Here is an 18,405-nt window from a genome sequence, read left to right as displayed (position 1 = left end):
ACTGTTTCAAATTGTTCTTTTGTGGTTGCACGTGTTGCATAGATCCTGTCAACTTGCAGTCATTGGCTGGCAGCTAAGCACGGGAGATGGATTGTGATGTTGATGTATTTACTTTCACCGTGCTGTTCCTATACGGCCTGATTGACTGGGTATCATCGCAGCAGCCAGCATAGCTTTGTTTAACCCGGTGAGACAGCGGACGGTTTGCTTATTCACTCATGAGCCGTCCATGAAGATGAGGGGAAGACCTTCGATCTTGGCTGACATTGCTGGCTTGGCAGTCGAAGCAGTTCACTGATGCACTACATTTGGATAGGGATCGTTGTTCGGAGACAGATTTTATAAATTCTGATGCGAACTGCATCACTGTAATTGGACACAGGATATCAAACTATGAAATTATTCACATGTTTCTAAGGGGAAAAAATGACTCTAAAAATAAATGTTGTCTATTTAAAGTTAAATAGGTATAACTTGAGACCGACTATATTAGAAATATTCTTATTTGTGAAATTCAATTAAAATGTGAATCAAAAAAAGGGTTTTACACACCACACCGGCCTGAGAGGGGTTTTGAACCCCAACATCAGAAATGTGAGCCAGATGTGCAGACCACTACTCCACCATGCTGCCTTGGTTATTCGTGATTCCATATGCAATTAGAATTAACTGAGTTATTCGGCCACAGTATATGATGCTACTTATGGAAGCCCATGAGAGAAATGTGTCCCCTTAATGGGCTCCTGACGCACACGCACGCACACACATTGCCTTGTCAGCGAACCCCCTCTAGTGCCGAGCCTCCTGTACAGACGCGCACACGTCGCCGCGCGCTTCATCTCCTCCTCCTGAGCTCCTCATCGTCATCCTTTCAGAACCTCGCTCGCTGCTACTGCTGCTGCTGCGGTTCGGACCGGAGGCGCAACGAAATACGATAGGGACACCACCACCGCGCGCGCGATGTAGCCTCAGTCCAAAAAAAAAAAAAAAAATTGCGCAATGCTTGAAGTGGTGCAGTAACTTAAGAGCTGACGGGGAATGTGCGAAGTTTCTATCAGCATAGTGGTTCTTTACTGATAATTGTTTATTTTTTCTCCCCAACTTCCCCCTTGGCACCTTTTTCTACTGCTACAGGGCGAAGGGATGCATCTCATGATGAGCAGCAAACAGGACCAAATGTAATTCAGGAGCAGAGCCAGTGGTGCATTTTGGACGACCCTGCCGCGCTTTTTCTCACCGGCCACGCTCGCTCTCGGCTCCGCTGCAGCCGGTGGCCGATGTTGCAGCAGATATGAGTGTTGGACCAAGATTTGTTCCCGTTGCACTTTTTCTTGGAATTGTCCTCACTCGCCGTGGCCATTGCAACCAAGGTGAGACACTTTTACGCATGCAGTTTCAAATGATTGTGTCATATTTATTGGAGACACCCGCGGTACATGTTTCCAAAAGGACATTATTCAAAACTCACATGCATGTTTAAAGAAATGATCTAACTTTTCTTCTGTCTGCTTGGAAATGCATAGAAAACGCTGTTGTATATGTAAAAAATATATAATTAAATATATTTACCTAAACATCCATCAGTACTTGTATTAAATATTGTCATTAAAACTTTACATAAATAACAACTTGTTTTATAAAAGGGATAAGATGACAGTCCACATTCAAATACTGAGATGTCATGTAACAGAGATGTCCTGTAGTTTTGCCGAGCACCATCAAGTACATGACTACCTGCAAAATATTTCAAACTTCCATGATTTATTGGTAGCCACGCACATATACAAAAATCGGACAGAATAATGACAAATGAAAAGAGAGGAAATAATCTCCATGTAGGTGATAATACAAGATGATCAAATGTAAGCTCGGTGTTGACAGCTTGATTTAATTACACTTCTGTCCACGCATACACACAACAGGACAATCATAGACTGAATGATGAGTGAGTGAGAGAATGTGAGTTGTCTTACAAATCTATTTTATGGTGGGTGGGTAAAAATACTCCATACAGTCAGTGGTTGAGAGCTACCAACAGGTAAAATTGTTCTGTTCACTTTGATGGGTCACATGATGCTTCCAAGTGTTTATGGTAGCAGGCGGAATTAGAATGTGTGATTGTGTTCATACTCCCACACTTTCCTCTGCGCATCTCTATTGTCGTTTACGTGTGTGAAAGTATTGACATGGAAACTATTATGTATTGTCCTTTTAGGGATCCCACTACTTTATCGAGCTTCAATAAAATAAGCTGGTTTGTTTTCGATCTCTGCACAGACTCAAAGATTGGATTCTGTCTTTCACTCTTTTGTATTGACCGCATGCGTTGAGGTCTCCTGGCACAATTGCCGTCATCTTCCACCGAGTGGTGCGGCTCAGTGGGAAGATTTGTTAAAAGTTTCATTATGAACTCAGGTGGAAATCTGTCCTGGTATTGATTTTGTAATTACTTTGCCCAATTTAATTTGAAGTCTGCGATTGTGCTCACTATAGTCAAGTGGTTGCTTGAAAACAATTTCTTCACAGCTCTACTAAGGTGTGTTTTCATTGGCTACATTTGTTGGTCTGTGACTTTGCATCTTTGTTATTAATTTTGCTGATTATGCGGAAATTAATGTTGATTAATTGCGTCTTGAGGCAAAAGTGACAAGTGCACTGCTTGTCTGCACTGTCAGCACTGTTGATTCAGTCCTAATTAGTCGGCATGACATCAGATGAAGCATTGTTTTCCTCAATCATTACTGCGCCCAAGCACTCATTTTACACTAAAAAGATTTCACGGTACACCACCACCAAAAAGAAATAATTAGGCTCTTATCTTTATTTAGACCACAAATTGAGTGAACTATAGGCCTGTTTAATTGAACACAATTGCAGGGTCATGAAAAGAATATTTCCTTAAATCATGCTTTCCTTTCATTGGCTATGGTGATATTCTACTCCAGGTACGCGCGAGTAAATTGATGCTTTTGAAATCAGGGACGAAGAACTCCAGAGGCCTAAGATTTCAAAGAGAAAAAAATAGGACCCTTTTCTGGCTGTTGGGATTGCAATAAATAAAAAAATAGCAATGCCATCTGTAGGTTTGAACAGCGTAGACATCATTAATTTGTCTCCATTTTTTGTTTCTGCCCCCTAAAGACGACAGCAACAATTTTCTCAATAATGAAAATTCAAGAATCCAATTCACTAACTTGATTCCGTGAGAGCCTTTTAGGGAGGGTGCAATGGTTTTCTGAAGATGAGGTCTTTGTTGGATATTTCTGACATTGCTGGGAATGTGATTGTTCTTCACGAGGCAGAGTTTCAAGGCATTACAAATGAAGGATGTAATCCATCCTTGGCTAACGTGTGAGTCATGGGGAAGATCTAACAAGCTCGGTGAGAAAGTCTGAAGGCAGCCACAAAATCACGCTAGCAGTAATTTTAAGAGGGTATGAATACAGTGCAACAAAATACAAAGCATGTTTTTAATTATTAAAGGTTTCTTCATTGCAGTGCTGCCATATCTGTTTAGATCAACTTCAAAACCTTTGATTCCATTCTGAGGTAGCTACTTTGTAAGGAAAAATCAATTCACCAATCAAAGGCATCAGAACGTTGACTTGCATGCAATGAGAGCGCATGTGTGTTTGAATTCCTAATGCAGGGAGAATGACCTTGCGTTTACTTTCAAGATCAATTCTACATACTCTTTTGACCAAAACATCGCGTTTTAAATTTTATTTTAAAATATATTCAAAATATTAGTAATGCAACATTTTTTTGAGATTCTTCTTGGTTACTGCTTCTAGTTTGACACCTCTGAATTTATTTCTAACAACCTCTGATATTTGTCTTTGTATAATAAGACCCAGTGTAACCCATGTCTGCCATCTTGTGGTAACTAGTGGTATTACAACTTAAAACTACATTTTACAACACTTAATTTCTATAGAATTCGGCTAGTGTTTACTTTTTAAAATCGTCATATCAACATCTGGAAAATAACATTTTCCACTCACTGATGAGCTATTTTTTGAAAAAGCTCAAACCTTATGTGGCAGGATAACCTTATGATGATCTTAGTGATCCCTGCTTCATCTTATATTAAATATTATTGAATGTCATGGCCCATGCACAGCAACTCCTCTGTGTCTTAAGTCTTCGTTAACACCAAAGGTGACACGACGCTTCACCTTGCGTTTCTTGTGACTTTACTGACGGAAGGCTATGAACGTTGCTGCTTCATTAATGTAGCTGCTTCATTTGCGCCACGGCAGACAGGAAACAGTGTCATGTGGTGTCGAGATTAAATTTACAACGCCGTGCTATGTGTGGTGCAAGTTTTCTTCTTTTTTTTTTTTTTTACACAGCAGCGATCAAAGCCAAATCCAAAGACCGCATTTCCCAAGTACCACGGTGAGCTTGGAAAAACAATATATATTATCTTGTTGTTGTTTTTTCAGAGAGGATTTAAGTAATCTTAGTTTTCTAACTATCATGATTGATTTTGATTTGTATTTGGACTTGTTTTCTGTCTTGTGGTTCATGGGTTGTCCTTTTTGTTTTTTTTCTACCTGTGCTCATCTACCAAAATCAGCTTCCTCAACCACTTTGTCATGTCCAAGTGTTCCTTGTTCTTCTCAATTTGTTTCTTGAGCTCATTGCTTCGTTTCTGTCTTTGTTGGATCATTGTTTCTGCCGTTAGTTATCATGTCCATGTGCATTGGTGAGTTGAGCTGTGTGACAGCTTTTTCTTTTTTTTTTTTTTTGCAGTCTTGCAACATGTCTGTCAAAAAATAATGACTGGAATCAGGACACTAAAATGTAACCTCTTTTATGTAATGGTTCATTCAATTAATGTGTTTAGGATTAATATGTGGTGGAAATGAACCCCTTGCTTGTTCAACTTGATATTTGTGAAATCTTCTTTATCTTTTGTATTAAATTTAAAAAATGTGCCATATTCCATTCCCTAGAGGAAGCCAAAACAAGTTCCTTTCATTCAAAGTGTTTTTCCGTTGGCGAATAACCTCACATTCCTTTTGATGATCAATGGAAAGGAACATGGCTATTCTCTAGGGGTGGTAGCCTCCTCCTGCATCATGTCAAACGTTTTGAGTAAGTGCCTCGTCTGCAGGTTCGGGTTTGAGGACTTGAGCGAAGATTAAAGCAACTCTGTAAAAGTTCATTTAAGGCTTAGAAGCAGTTAAGTCATTTTCAATGCATGTAAGTTTGTCATTTATTTCCATTTAGGACAGATGTACTTTCTTCCACAAAATATCATTAATGTTGGTTGATGTGCTAAATGTACTGTCGAAGGAACTGACCCGCAGCCAGCATGACAGTTTTTTTGGGAGAATGCAAATTTACATGAAATAAGAGCTGTACAAGACTGCCGACGGATATGTTGCTATTTCAGGGTGTTTGTAAGGCGTTCCAGGACTCTAGGACAGACAGGAGATGTCATCATTCCGCTAGAGCTCCATTTATTTGTGAGTTGGCCGGCTCATGTTCTATTTATATCAAACCAGCTGAAGTCCCGGCGGACCGCCTGCTTCAGGCAGAGTCTGTGGGTGCCCTCCTGAAAGCTAACTCTTTGGAGGGTAGGGCAAGGGATTGATAGATATGTATTGTATATCGAGGTAAATCTAGTGCACCCTCTTGTAGTCATACTGCAAGAGTGGAAGCATGAAATACAAGGTGAAATATAAATCTGCAATCACAGAATAGATTTAGGCTCAAAATAATTAATATTTTGCCCATTTTCAACAACAAGTTTTCAGTGAAATAAACGTACCATAAATCGTCACATCCATCATTTTTTATTAATTCAATGAAATCGAAGGTGCTCATCGTAGCATGTGAGCCAACCCTCAGTAATCAGGCCCTCCCCCAGGGAAGGTACTGGGCAGGTAAGCAGCACAAAGTGGCCTAATGATGCCCAATTAAACCAGTGGCTTTTGCCAGCTCGTCTGTTCAACCTGGCAGTGGCTCTGACGTGACATTCACAGGCATAGGAAAACTGAGAGAAAAATCCAGCCACCGTGAAGCAAATATTAAACCGGGCTCAAAGAACAGCGGGGACCAAAGTAGAACAAATTCAACAATAAAGCCTCGCATGCTAGTCTCGATGCTATAACGATGATATGAGAGAACACGTGTTTCCAAATTAAACATTTATGGGACAAATTAAAAGCCGAGTGCTTGCTATTCATGTCACAACAACACAAAAACTGAAAAGTTTAAATAAATAAACAAACAAAACTGAACATTGCAAGGCAGACAAAAAATGACATGAGTCTATTTTCTGTGTTGTTTGTCAAATTGAGAGATGTGCGCTGCATGACAGTCAGCGACACGACAAATTGGCTACAAAAGCGAGAGTGAACCATTTTCAACCTTAGAGACTCATACAAGATGGTTATTATGGCCTTCTGAAGTAAAAGCATGATGACACTGTGTGTGTGTTTGCCAGATCATCTTTCAAGAAGGTGAGCAATGACCATGTGCCAAACAAATCCCATGATGCAGTTGCACCACCACTATATCATAGAAGCTCCTTCAGAACTGGATTGGCTGATGCCAAAAAATGTCCCATTTTCCTCTACGCTTGCCTCCATCTTGTCGGAGAACCTCTGCAGAGATGTAAATGTCACTTCCTTTCTACCCAGTTTGTAATTGCTAATGATGTATACAGCGCCGAGTCGTTACTTGAAGCGCTGTCAGTTGCAATTCTGTAGCTATGTGATGATTATATGACTATACAGGAAATATGGTTACTTAGAAAAAAATGTTAGTCTAATCAGCCTGTATTACAACCCCCCCCCCCCCCCCCCCCTTCCCCATCCGCAGTCCTAAAGGCCAGTTTCACAGCTCTACACGGACGTTGTTATGAAACACTGATCATGCTTTGATTTGCCAGAAGTGAGCAAGGCTTGTGTGTTTGCGTGCGATTCACTGTGTAAAATTGTCAGCCGAGGGTCAGATTTAGGAAGTAAGTGGTTTGTTGCTTATCATCAGATTCTACTTTGATTACTCCGAGCAGAGAAGTTTGTTATGCGGTTCATGCCACTTCAAGTCGAGTGTGCAGTACCATCTCTGCTATTTCTTAATCTCAATCAATTGCTTGATAAAACTAGGGAGGATCGAATTTTCACTATTTTTCCAGTGATACGAGTAGCCTGATACCAAGCACCGATACCACTATAGTTCTTTTCATACATAAAATTTCAGTTAGCTCACTCACATTTTTTGTCAAACTTTTATTATGGTACTAATGTCCTTTAACTTTTATGCACAATACATTTTTAAATCTCGGAACAATATATTTCTTCAAACACTCTGCATTTGTGTTTTTATATCTCCGTTGTACAGCAAAGGAAGCAGATATTGTGGCTGAAAATGACTAAAAACTGTGGATGGCAGGCAGGGGAATGGTCTGTTGACAGCAATTTGAGGGCAATCTATCAGTCGCAAAATTGTGTGGCAAGTGGCAGCCTTGTTGTTCCTAGTGTTTGTGTTGCCATACTGATAAATATTCATCCAAGAAAACTCATTCCTGTTATGATAAAATGCCCAAATGAACATGTTTATGACTGATATTTCAATTTCCAGTGTGAAAATGGAACTTTTGTGCGCTGACAGATGGATAATGGGTGGATTTCCTCTCTCTTTTTCATTTCAGTTGTGCTGCTGGATACAACGTCTGTGCTTGGAGAGCTTGGATGGAAGACATATCCTATAAATGGGGTAAGCACTCTGCGGCCAACTATTAAAGTTTCTGTATTTACTCTGCACTTTTTTTCGGGTGGGAGGGGGGTGTTCTTTCTTGCGTCGACCAGATCGATTATAGTGATGTGTAAGTCTTTGTTTTGGGTCAGACGCCTCTCTGGCCTCAAGGGAAATAAGGTAACTTGGAAACAAATAATGAGATAACATCTCTTAGGAGGCTTTTCTTAATGCGGTTCAATCATTCCTTGTCAATTCTTTTCCGTTCATGTAACAGCAAAGCCTCACAAATATTTCACTCACTTAAATGTGATTCTGTGGCAAGCAAATTAGATGGTAATTGTGTGTCCAAATGTCCAGTAGCAGCTATAATAAGTATAAAAACATACAGTAGCTACTGGAGAGCGTAGCAATGCTGAGTGAATAAAATTTCACTGTGCAGTTGGAACTCATGTCACCTTTGCTTGCCAGTGCTTCAATACAAGAGAAAAATGATTGCATGCACTGTGCCTAACGCTGTATTTATGACAGGCTAAGACTCAAAAATGATATTTCCATTTTTGCTCAGACAAGGTGGCTCAAGCACAGCAGACTAAAAATGACAGTGATGTGGAAATTATACTACATTCATTCAACAATATATAACATTAATTTTTCCATAATAAATTCTATTTTTGATCTAGTGCAAGTTAGAAAGGGGTGTTTGCGTCGTTGTGGGAGTGAACACAGTTGCAGTGATTGCCGGCCAATCGTAGCAGCAGCTCTCATTCTCTTGACTACCGGTGAGGCTTATGGTCTACATGGTGGAAGCATATTTTTAAGAAACTCGAAGAAGTTCTTCACTTGCGGATTAGGTAAATTTGTCCGAGTGATGTGAGCAGTTCTTGCAGTTCCTTCATCTAGAAATATTCCTGCACGATGTCTTTATATACTGATACTATATACGACACAGTGTCACTTGCAGGCACTTCTCCCCCATCCCTAAGACCCGAGACTCTCTTACTCTGAGTATATCGACTTAAATGATCCTCTTCAGCAAAATCCCCGAGGTCCCCCTTTTCCTCTGTGTGCTCTTCTCTCTCCATGCAAGGTCCGCAGCAACCCATATCAGGGTTATGGGGGTGATTACATCATGTAGGTGGTGGTGACAGCCAGACAGAGTATTGAGGAAAAGGCAAGGGGAGGCCACCGCCTCCATGATTAAGCTGTCAGCCCTCTCCCCTCCTCACTCATCCACTATCCACGGATTTAGCATTAATATTTAAGGCATCAAGGTGAGAAGGCCTGAGGGAAGGTGTGAAGATCTTGGGAGGTAAAATAGTTTAAATCCTCTTCTCTTCCTGGGACCTGGCAAGAGGAAGTCAATCCCCAGCATATTACACACAGCCTGGTATCAGGCCAGTTGAGTAAGCCACCTTGTAGCTGCCTGCCGGGCGTGTCGCGGTAGTAGCTTGACACATAAACTGCGGCTCACCATTTCAAATGTATCAACAATCGATTGATTGCATGTCCTCAGTCCTTTCTCGTATCAGTGTATTGCCCCGTAGGTTCATAGCTATCTCCAGAGCTCTGTAGCAAATGTTTACAAACTTCCAGGGATTTTTTGACTTGTAATTTAACATTCTGTGTGGTTATTTTTTGCTGATACCATCCTATTTTAATTCAGTGTCAGGTAAAAACCAGAAGCAAGGCCATGTTGGCATGTTTATCAGTGGAAGTATGAAAGGTAATAATATTTTTAGGAAGGTGAGGCATATGACTCCAATTGCGGGCTTTCTCGGTATAGCCAGAGCTATGATGAGTAGTGAAAAAGCTCGAGGTGAATCAAAGAAGAACTGTGTGAGGTGATGGTCTGATCTGGTGTCTGCATAATAAGTCCTGGTACAAATGGGCAAACACTTTGCTAAAACATGCATGAGTTTGTTTGTCCCCATGTGCTCGGTGGGTGAATTGTGAGAATTTGGGGGCAAGGCCAGTTCAACAAGGCCAGTTCAGGGTAAATAGTAGGTCATATTATTTCTCCAAAGGCGGTTTCTCAAGAACGACTTTTTATCGCAATGTTTATCTCAAAGCGCTTTTCGCACACCTGATCGGAATATCGAGTGAGAGTGTAGTTCTTTGAAGGAGACTGACGTATTTTTCCAACCACATATTGCTTGATGGGCAGTCGTAGGAAAGAAAAGAGGAATAATTTGGAAATACTCAGCTTCCCCCAATGGAGGCTTTGAAAAAGGTAGGATGATTTAGCATAGTAGCGCTCATCCCAGTGACCTCTGCCATAACTGGGCTTAAGCAGTAGCGGGGGATTCCTTAATTGGCTTGTTCCTTTTCAGGGACACGCCGGGGCCGATGGCTAATGTGCTCCCATTCGCCATCTCGCTGACAGCAGAACGTACACTGACAGCTTTTTGGGGCTAACCCTCACCATGCAAGCATTACAATGGAGGTGCCCCACAAAAAAAAAAAATCCAGCTCTGAATCGTTTCTAATTTTTTAATTCTCTGTGAGGTCACAGTCTTCTTTCAGTTGCTATCGTTGCTGTCTAAAACATCTTGTCATGTTTCACAGATTAAGTGTGGTTGATTCAAACAGGATTTGTCTTTGCCGCTGCCTATATTGTCGGGTAATAGCCTTGCACCTAGCAGAGCAATCACAGCGCTCCATCAAGCTCTGACACATCCATTTGTCTCACTCTTTGTGGTCCGAGAGAAAACCAAAGGAAGAGACTGGCACGCCGTGACTTTTATTGTATTTTGATTTCTTAAGAGGACAAAATGCTCAATCTTCACCTGTTGTGTTGTTTTAACGCACACGTGTCAGGCCACTACCACTGAGGAGTTTGATAAAAATGCAGCCTGACATTTTCAAATGGGAGAGGAAAAATGGAAATACTCCAAAGCAAGATGGATCGATGCAATGTTGACATTTTATACCCGCTGATCGATGTAATCAATAAAAAGCAAGCTTGTGGACATGTGAAAAATGCATTATCATGTGCAGTCACAATTATTCTGCTAATCTGCCATCACTGCCCATATCTATATCTATATATACGTATATATCTATACACCTATCTATCTATACACCTATCTATCTATCTATCTATCTATCTATCTATCTATCTATCTATCTATCTATCTATCTATCTATCTATCTATCTATCTATCTATCTATCTATCTATCTATCTATCTATCTATCTATCTATCTATCTATCTATCTATCTATCTATCTATCTATCTATCTATCTATCTATCTATCTATCTATCTATCTATCTATCTATCTATCTATCTATCTATCTATCTATCTATCTATCTATCTATCTATCTATCTATCTATCTATCTATCTATCTATCTATCTATCTATCTATCTATCTATACATCTATCTATACATCTATCTATACATCTATCTATACATCTATCTATACATCTATCTATACATCTATCTATACATCTATCTATACATCTATCTATACATCTATACATCTATACATCTATACATCTATACATCTATACATCTATACATCTATACATCTATACATCTATACATCTATCTATCTATACATCTATACATCTATCTATCTATACATCTATACATCTATCTATCTATACATCTATACATCTATCTATCTATACATCTATACATCTATCTATCTATACATCTATACATCTATCTATCTATACATCTATACATCTATCTATCTATACATCTATACATCTATCTATCTATACATCTATACATCTATCTATCTATACATCTATACATCTATCTATCTATACATCTATACATCTATCTATCTATACATCTATACATCTATCTATCTATACATCTATACATCTATCTATCTATACATCTATACATCTATCTATCTATACATCTATACATCTATCTATCTATACATCTATACATCTATCTATCTATACATCTATACATCTATCTATCTATACATCTATACATCTATCTATCTATACATCTATACATCTATCTATCTATCTATACATCTATCTATCTATCTATACATCTATCTATCTATCTATACATCTATCTATCTATCTATCTATACATCTATCTATCTATCTATACATCTATCTATCTATCTATACATCTATCTATCTATCTATCTATACATCTATCTATCTATCTATCTATACATCTATCTATCTATCTATCTATACATCTATCTATCTATCTATACATCTATCTATCTATCTATCTATACATCTATCTATCTATCTATACATCTATCTATCTATCTATACATCTATCTATCTATCTATACATCTATCTATCTATCTATACATCTATCTATCTATCTATACATCTATCTATCTATCTATACATCTATCTATCTATCTATACATCTATCTATCTATCTATACATCTATCTATCTATCTATACATCTATCTATCTATCTATACATCTATCTATCTATCTATACATCTATCTATCTATCTATACATCTATCTATCTATCTATACATCTATCTATCTATCTATACATCTATCTATCTATACATATATACATATACACATGTAGGTCATAGGAAGATGGATTCCTTTTTCCAATCAATGTGGAGCTGCTCGCGGAGTACTGCCACGTTTGCATTATGCCTTCCATCTACTTATTTAATGTGTAGTGATGGGAAAGAGAAACATCTTGTTCCTTCTCGGCTCTCTGATCTAACTTCTTTTGGATCCCGCCCGACACCAGAAAGTGGCCTTGCGTATTTGGGGTCAGAGCCTAGTTCCTGTTAGAGGGATACGATTTCACTGGGGTCGAACGATTAGTCTGGCTAGCTTTCTAAAATGCACTTAACATATTATATAGTCAGAAGATGCTGAAAGCTGCGCTTCACCGCTTGCTCTCTCTGGCTATGTGTCTTGTGCTCTCTCTGGTCTAATTGATCCAAGAGACCAGACAATCCCATATTGTCTGCACTCATTTCCAGTCAAGCTAGTTTAGGCAATGCACACTGGAGTCAGGTGGCTTTGGACAGAAAGACAGACAGGCTAGGCTGATACGAACCACTGACTGATACATCACTGATTTAGAGACCAGAAGAAGATTATTTAATCAGCTCTACAAATTGATCTGACCAATTATTATGAAATGTTTTGCCATTAGGCTCAAAGTCAACATTAGGTGTTAATAGTGTCAATCTCTGTTAACTCAGACTCACTGAAAAATCCTTGAGGAAGGTTTAATTCCCAATTCGAATTTTTTCACAGTGGGATAATATCAACGTTATGCTTTTATTGCTATTTGAGTCCCTAGAACCAGATGTATTTGATTTAATAGATCCCCTCCATCCTTGAGCGTGCTTTAAAGACAGTGTGCGCTTGTAAAATCTATCAACTTGGTTTAAAACACTTAAAGCACCAACGGGACAGTTATTTCCAAAGCAGCTTGGAAGAAGCAAGGGCTTAGTCTTCTGCCTGACTGTTCTGCAAAAAGAAATAATAATAATAATGAGCAAAATCGCAGATATCTAAAATTGCTTCATATTTCTTAGCAGTCCTATGTTTGAAATTTTGGGCTTATATGTTTTTCAATATGGATTTTTTTTACCTTCCCCCAACAGTAAATTCCAAGTGGGCTCTTGTTACTTTAAGTAGTCCTTTCTTAGAGCTTCACAGCCTTTTTACAATTATATCAACCTCTAAAGGTGTTTCTTTTTTCTTGTGTAATCATTCCCTGCAAGCAACACTTGGGCTTTTCAGACACGAACAGCCTTGCAGTCTTAGATTTCTCTTTTCGCTCCCTGTTTATCTTTGACTCTGTCCTGTTTGTCTGTCACAACGACATCATAATTTTTTTTGTTTTCATTCCATCGCTCGCCTTCTGTCTGACAGCCTCTTCTCAGCGGTGAGTGGCGGGTGGTAAAAACACAAAAGCAGTACGCTGTGGATTTGTTTGTTTTGTCCTTTCAGAGAAATGCTGTAGTCATGTGCACATTGAAAGATATTGTCCGTAATGAGCTGACCCCTAAGCAAGGATACACACTCCGCTATTTATCTTTAACGATAGAATGTTGAGTCAAAAGGTAAATTAAAAAAAATATTTGAGTGCAAAAATGGTGACAGTGAATTCGGGCCAGTATGTTCATTTTTCTTCTGAAGGTCATATTATTGTATTATTTTAGAAAGTGGGTTGCAAAGCAGAACACTTCATATCATTTTGTGTCCAATTAAATTGAAATGATTAAGGTTTTAGAGGAAACAGGAGAGAATGAGAAAGCAGTGACCTTTCCAACACTTTAGGAAGCCCAAGTTGTCTTTATCATTGACTCCAGTGTTTGACTACATTTGAGACTTCCAAGTGCTGATTTGAAAATCTACTGTACATAAACGCTTTTTAAAGGTCTGCTGCAGGGTAGAGTCGCTATGGCAAGTAGTCTCATATCAGTTTATATTATTTTCTTTTTTCTTTAAATGCCAACGCCATTAACATTCACAAAAAGCCCCAAGGAGCCTTTTAATAAGATACATGGATCCCTTTTTGTTTGGAATATAAAAAAAGGATAATTCAACTTTTAATTAATGTTCTATCTGTCTGACTGTGTGTATTTGTGCTGCATGCTTTCGTCTACCTCGGAGGCTTGGTCTTATCTAAACTGCACTCGTTCAAAAAGTGTGTATGTGTGTGTGTGTGTGTGTGTTGCACACCACTGTGCGCATCCACGTCTTTGATCTCGCATCAGTCAGAGGATGCTGAGCACGCATCGACACGCTTGCCTCTGCATCTCCGGCGAAAATAGATATGTAAAACAACGAGCTCTTCCTGTTTTCCCACGCATATTTCGTCAAAGTTGGTGGTGGGCGGGCAGTGGGCCGAGCAAAAAGCTCTCTTGTCTGTACCCACGGATGACGAGTCACTCAGTTGGAGTGGAGATGAAGGGCTCATCACCGTTTAGGCAAATGAGATCAAAAGCGGTGACAAAAATTAGAATTAACCAGTGGTGAGCTTTCCTGGAAGATTGAAATGAATTCAATAATAGTAACACACAAGGCCAATTAATATTGAGCGGTATAGTTTTGCTTTGTGGGAATCAATATCATCTTGATAGGTGGTCTTGCTCATTGCCCTCGGCTGGCGACGTAGTCCGTAGCGGCCAGACTTGTGCTTTCTTTTCTTGTCTCTGTTGTCTCCGCATGAAACCGAGACTTCGACAAAGAGACACCCGCGGGACACGGTTCAAATAAGTCTTTACTCAAGAGTCATACACTGGAAGGCCGTTGGCAGGAACGAGCCAAAACATAAAAGGACAGACGAAGAAATGTGCCCCAAAAAATGGATAAAGAAGTCTGAGCCCTTAAGACATCTACAGGACTTTGTTTTTTCTTTTCGTCTCATATCCGAGCACTGTTGGCTATTTGCTTCAAGACTTTCACCTGAGTTGTTTGTGTTGCTGTTGTTTTGAACTGCTTTGTTGAGGTATTTTATATTTATTGACATAGAAACTGAGAAAACATTCGGTTGGTATCAGACCAACAATCGTGACTCCATTGAGATAAAAACAAGGCAGAGCGGATTCCAATCACTAAAATGTGTAAAATGAAAAATGGGTCACATAAAATGTCAGGATGTATTGCATGTCTGATATCTCCTACAAGGCATAATATTTGAAAAAATTGCAAATAATACTTTGGAAATAATTTCCGTTGAGTGTTTTCATGTGGAATACTCTAGGTGCCAAAAACACCCCTCCGAAGAAATATCATCTTCATATATAAGTTCAATCTCAGCAGCTCTTAAAGGGTCATATGGGCCGAACTCCATCTTCAGTGCCCTTTGGAGGATAGCTGAAGCCTTGACCAACCAGGTGTCACGTTTGCGAGAACACTCTTGAGATCACCGCGGCGATGACTGATGGCTGCTGTGGCTCCACCCTGCTGGCTAGCCATTTACCGTGATGGATGTTGGAATGAGAGGAGCGCAGGGTCTTTTGGATTTCATTTGCTCGCCGCTGTTCACTTGCCATTATTGATTTAGGGGTGTACTGGTAATAGGTAGCGGGACGCTGCTTGTGTGTGCGGGTGGGCTCTTATGTGTACGTGTGGGTGTTCTAAAGAGAAAGTGATGAATTGATAAGCGCTATCCCTAAATGCCATATCATCATCACATTTATATAATGACAGAGATAATCATTTTACTGCCATTACGGATGTTTGTTTCATACCACCGTTAAGCTTTTATTGATTTGCAGGGTATTTGTGATTGAGAGGCGGGTATCACCAGATCAAGTCATCAATCCTGTTCCAACATGCGAGTGCCAACAAGGTCTTGGGACCCCCGTGATGAAAATCTTACTTTGGGCCTCTCTGTGCCAATGCTACCAATTGAGTCACAGAGCTGACATGAAGTTCCCCAATGAGTGCACACTCTTTGTTCATCCATCTGCCTTATATCTACCAGTAGAGTGGGCGTTTCAATGGGTATGCGATCTAAAGGTGAAAGTTTTTCATCCATCACAGAGGGAGACTAGCTGTGAATAAAAATATCTCAATTGCAGTGACAGTTACACGCACACACATGCGCGTCAGTGGGTACACGTGTATGGGAAAGACAAAGACTGAGTGAAGAAAGCTTCAGGTCGACACATGAGTTATGGGAAAGGAGGGATGATGTAGACAAGAGAAAGCGATGGATTAGAAAAGAAAAAAATATAAACTGAGACGGACCTGAACGTCTGCAATTATATTTCTATGATTCAACTATTGTTAGTTTAGATACTGCTTTTTTTTCCCAACCAAAGCCATTTAACAATGATAATAATAAGCCCCAATTTGCAATGAGTTTAAAAATCCAAGGTAATATATTTTTGTAAGGATCCATGTTCTAAAGCTTTTAAGGACATGCCTATTTGGTAAGGCCTCTTAGGAGAACATTTATGTGAAGTAGCCACCAGATGAAAAAGGGTAAAGAGGGCAGAAAACCATACTTTGGAACAAATTACTTTTTTATTCAAGACTGCAGTTTAATAAGAAGAATGACTTGAGTTTCATAAAATAGCCAATGATATCCTCAATCCCCCTCTGACACAGCCGTGATGCGCTATAATAAACTATTCTAAGGGAGAGTCGCTAAGGGCCCTGTCTGACATTGCTACATTGCTTTTTGGTTTCGGGGGTGGGAGGGTGGAGGCTCACTGGCTTGCTCAGTTGTCCTTCAGCAACCGCTGGAGAACACCATTTTTATTTCCACATTTAGCATAGCTGTTATTACTATGCCAAGGACCTGCATTTGTTTGGGGAAAAAAAAACCACACCAAGTGAAAACATATGAATTATTGCACAAGTGAGCTAAAGGATCAGCTGCTTGTTGTGTTGCATAATGTGACATTGCTCCTCTATCTGTTTTCAATTACATAACTCATGTTTTCTCCACAGTGGGATGCCATCACGGAGATGGACGAGCACAACCGTCCCATTCATACCTTTCAAGTGTGCAACGTGATGGAGCCCAACCAGAACAACTGGCTTCGATCCAATTGGATCTCTCGCCAAGCGGCCCAAAAAATCTATGTGGAGCTTCGCTTCACCTTACGTGACTGCAACTCCATCCCTTGGGTGTCTGGCACGTGCAAGGAGACCTTCAACCTCTTCTATCATGAGACTGACGAGGCACACGGGGTAAAATTCAAACCGGCTCAGTACACCAAGATAGACACCATCGCCGCGGATGAGAGCTTCACCCAGATGGATCTCGGAGACCGCATTCTGAAGCTCAACACTGAGGTTCGTGAGGTGGGACCCATGACCAAGAGCGGCTTCTATCTCGCATTCCAGGACATCGGGGCCTGCATTGCTTTGGTCTCCGTGAGAGTCTACTACAAGAAATGCCCGTTCACACTGAGGAACCTGGCCTCGTTTCCAGACACGGTGCCTCGTGTGGACTCATCTTCATTGGTGGAGGTGAGGGGTGCATGTATTGACCATGCGGAAGAAAGGGACACACCCAAGCTTTTCTGCGGAGCTGATGGCGACTGGTTGGTCCCCCTGGGAAGATGTGTCTGCAGTGTTGGCTATGAGGAGGTCGATGGAACCTGCATTGGTGAGTTAAACCTTCTTGTCATAAAAAAAAAAACATGCATTGCTACTCAACACAGTGTTCAAATGAATTAAGGGTGATAAGATGTAGAAAACGAATGAATGGATGTGATAATTCATGGCGTATAATATAACCAGGTCACACAATTCATTCTTTGAGGCATCATCAATTTAGGTGAAGGGTGTGGCTCAACGATATAACCAGAGAAGCTAGCTCAGCTATCAAGGTCATTGGATTGGATGGATTTGTTTAAATGTACTCTATAGGGTAAACAATCCTCCAGATTTGTGTTTTTGTGTAAGCACTCGTCGGCTTCTGCAGCTTCATAATGGCCTCCTTTAATTTTTTTTCTGCCTCCCTCTTATTGCTTGCTGCTCAGCCTCGAGAGACTAAGATGAGCGCTAAAGTCATTTTGGCTCTGTGCAGGGTTGTATGCGACGAAGATCTTTTCTGCATCTATCGCTCGTTCTATCTAGTTTTCTCTGTCTGTATGTCTTTGGAATAACTATACTTGGATTTTAAATATTGTCTGCAAAGCGACTGTGGATTTGCAGTTTATTTGTTTTCTCTCGGGTTGAATGGGCAATCGCATGTGGGTGTGATCGGACATGCCACCTGCTACCGCTGGGGCTACTTTTGT

General features: G+C 40.0%; 1 protein-coding gene across 1 annotated transcript in view; it reads left to right on the top strand.

Moving 5' to 3' along the window:
* The first annotated feature begins 944 nt into the window (after window positions 1-944).
* epha6 (eph receptor A6) overlaps window positions 945-18,405 on the top strand; it is a 68,057-nt gene continuing 50,596 nt past the window's right edge. The window contains exons 1-3 of the mRNA XM_061287759.1: window positions 945-1,370; window positions 7,670-7,734; window positions 17,105-17,768. Coding sequence (XP_061143743.1) covers window positions 1,292-1,370; window positions 7,670-7,734; window positions 17,105-17,768 — 808 coding nt within the window. The 5' untranslated portion in view covers window positions 945-1,291. The remainder of the gene's footprint in view (window positions 1,371-7,669; window positions 7,735-17,104; window positions 17,769-18,405) is intronic.

This window comes from Syngnathus typhle, linkage group LG9, assembly GCF_033458585.1.
Source record: "Syngnathus typhle isolate RoL2023-S1 ecotype Sweden linkage group LG9, RoL_Styp_1.0, whole genome shotgun sequence".
In the NCBI taxonomy this organism is placed as follows: domain Eukaryota; kingdom Metazoa; phylum Chordata; class Actinopteri; order Syngnathiformes; family Syngnathidae; genus Syngnathus; species Syngnathus typhle.
Note: the sequence above shows the minus strand (reverse complement) of the source record. Positions and strands in the feature narration are given on the sequence as shown.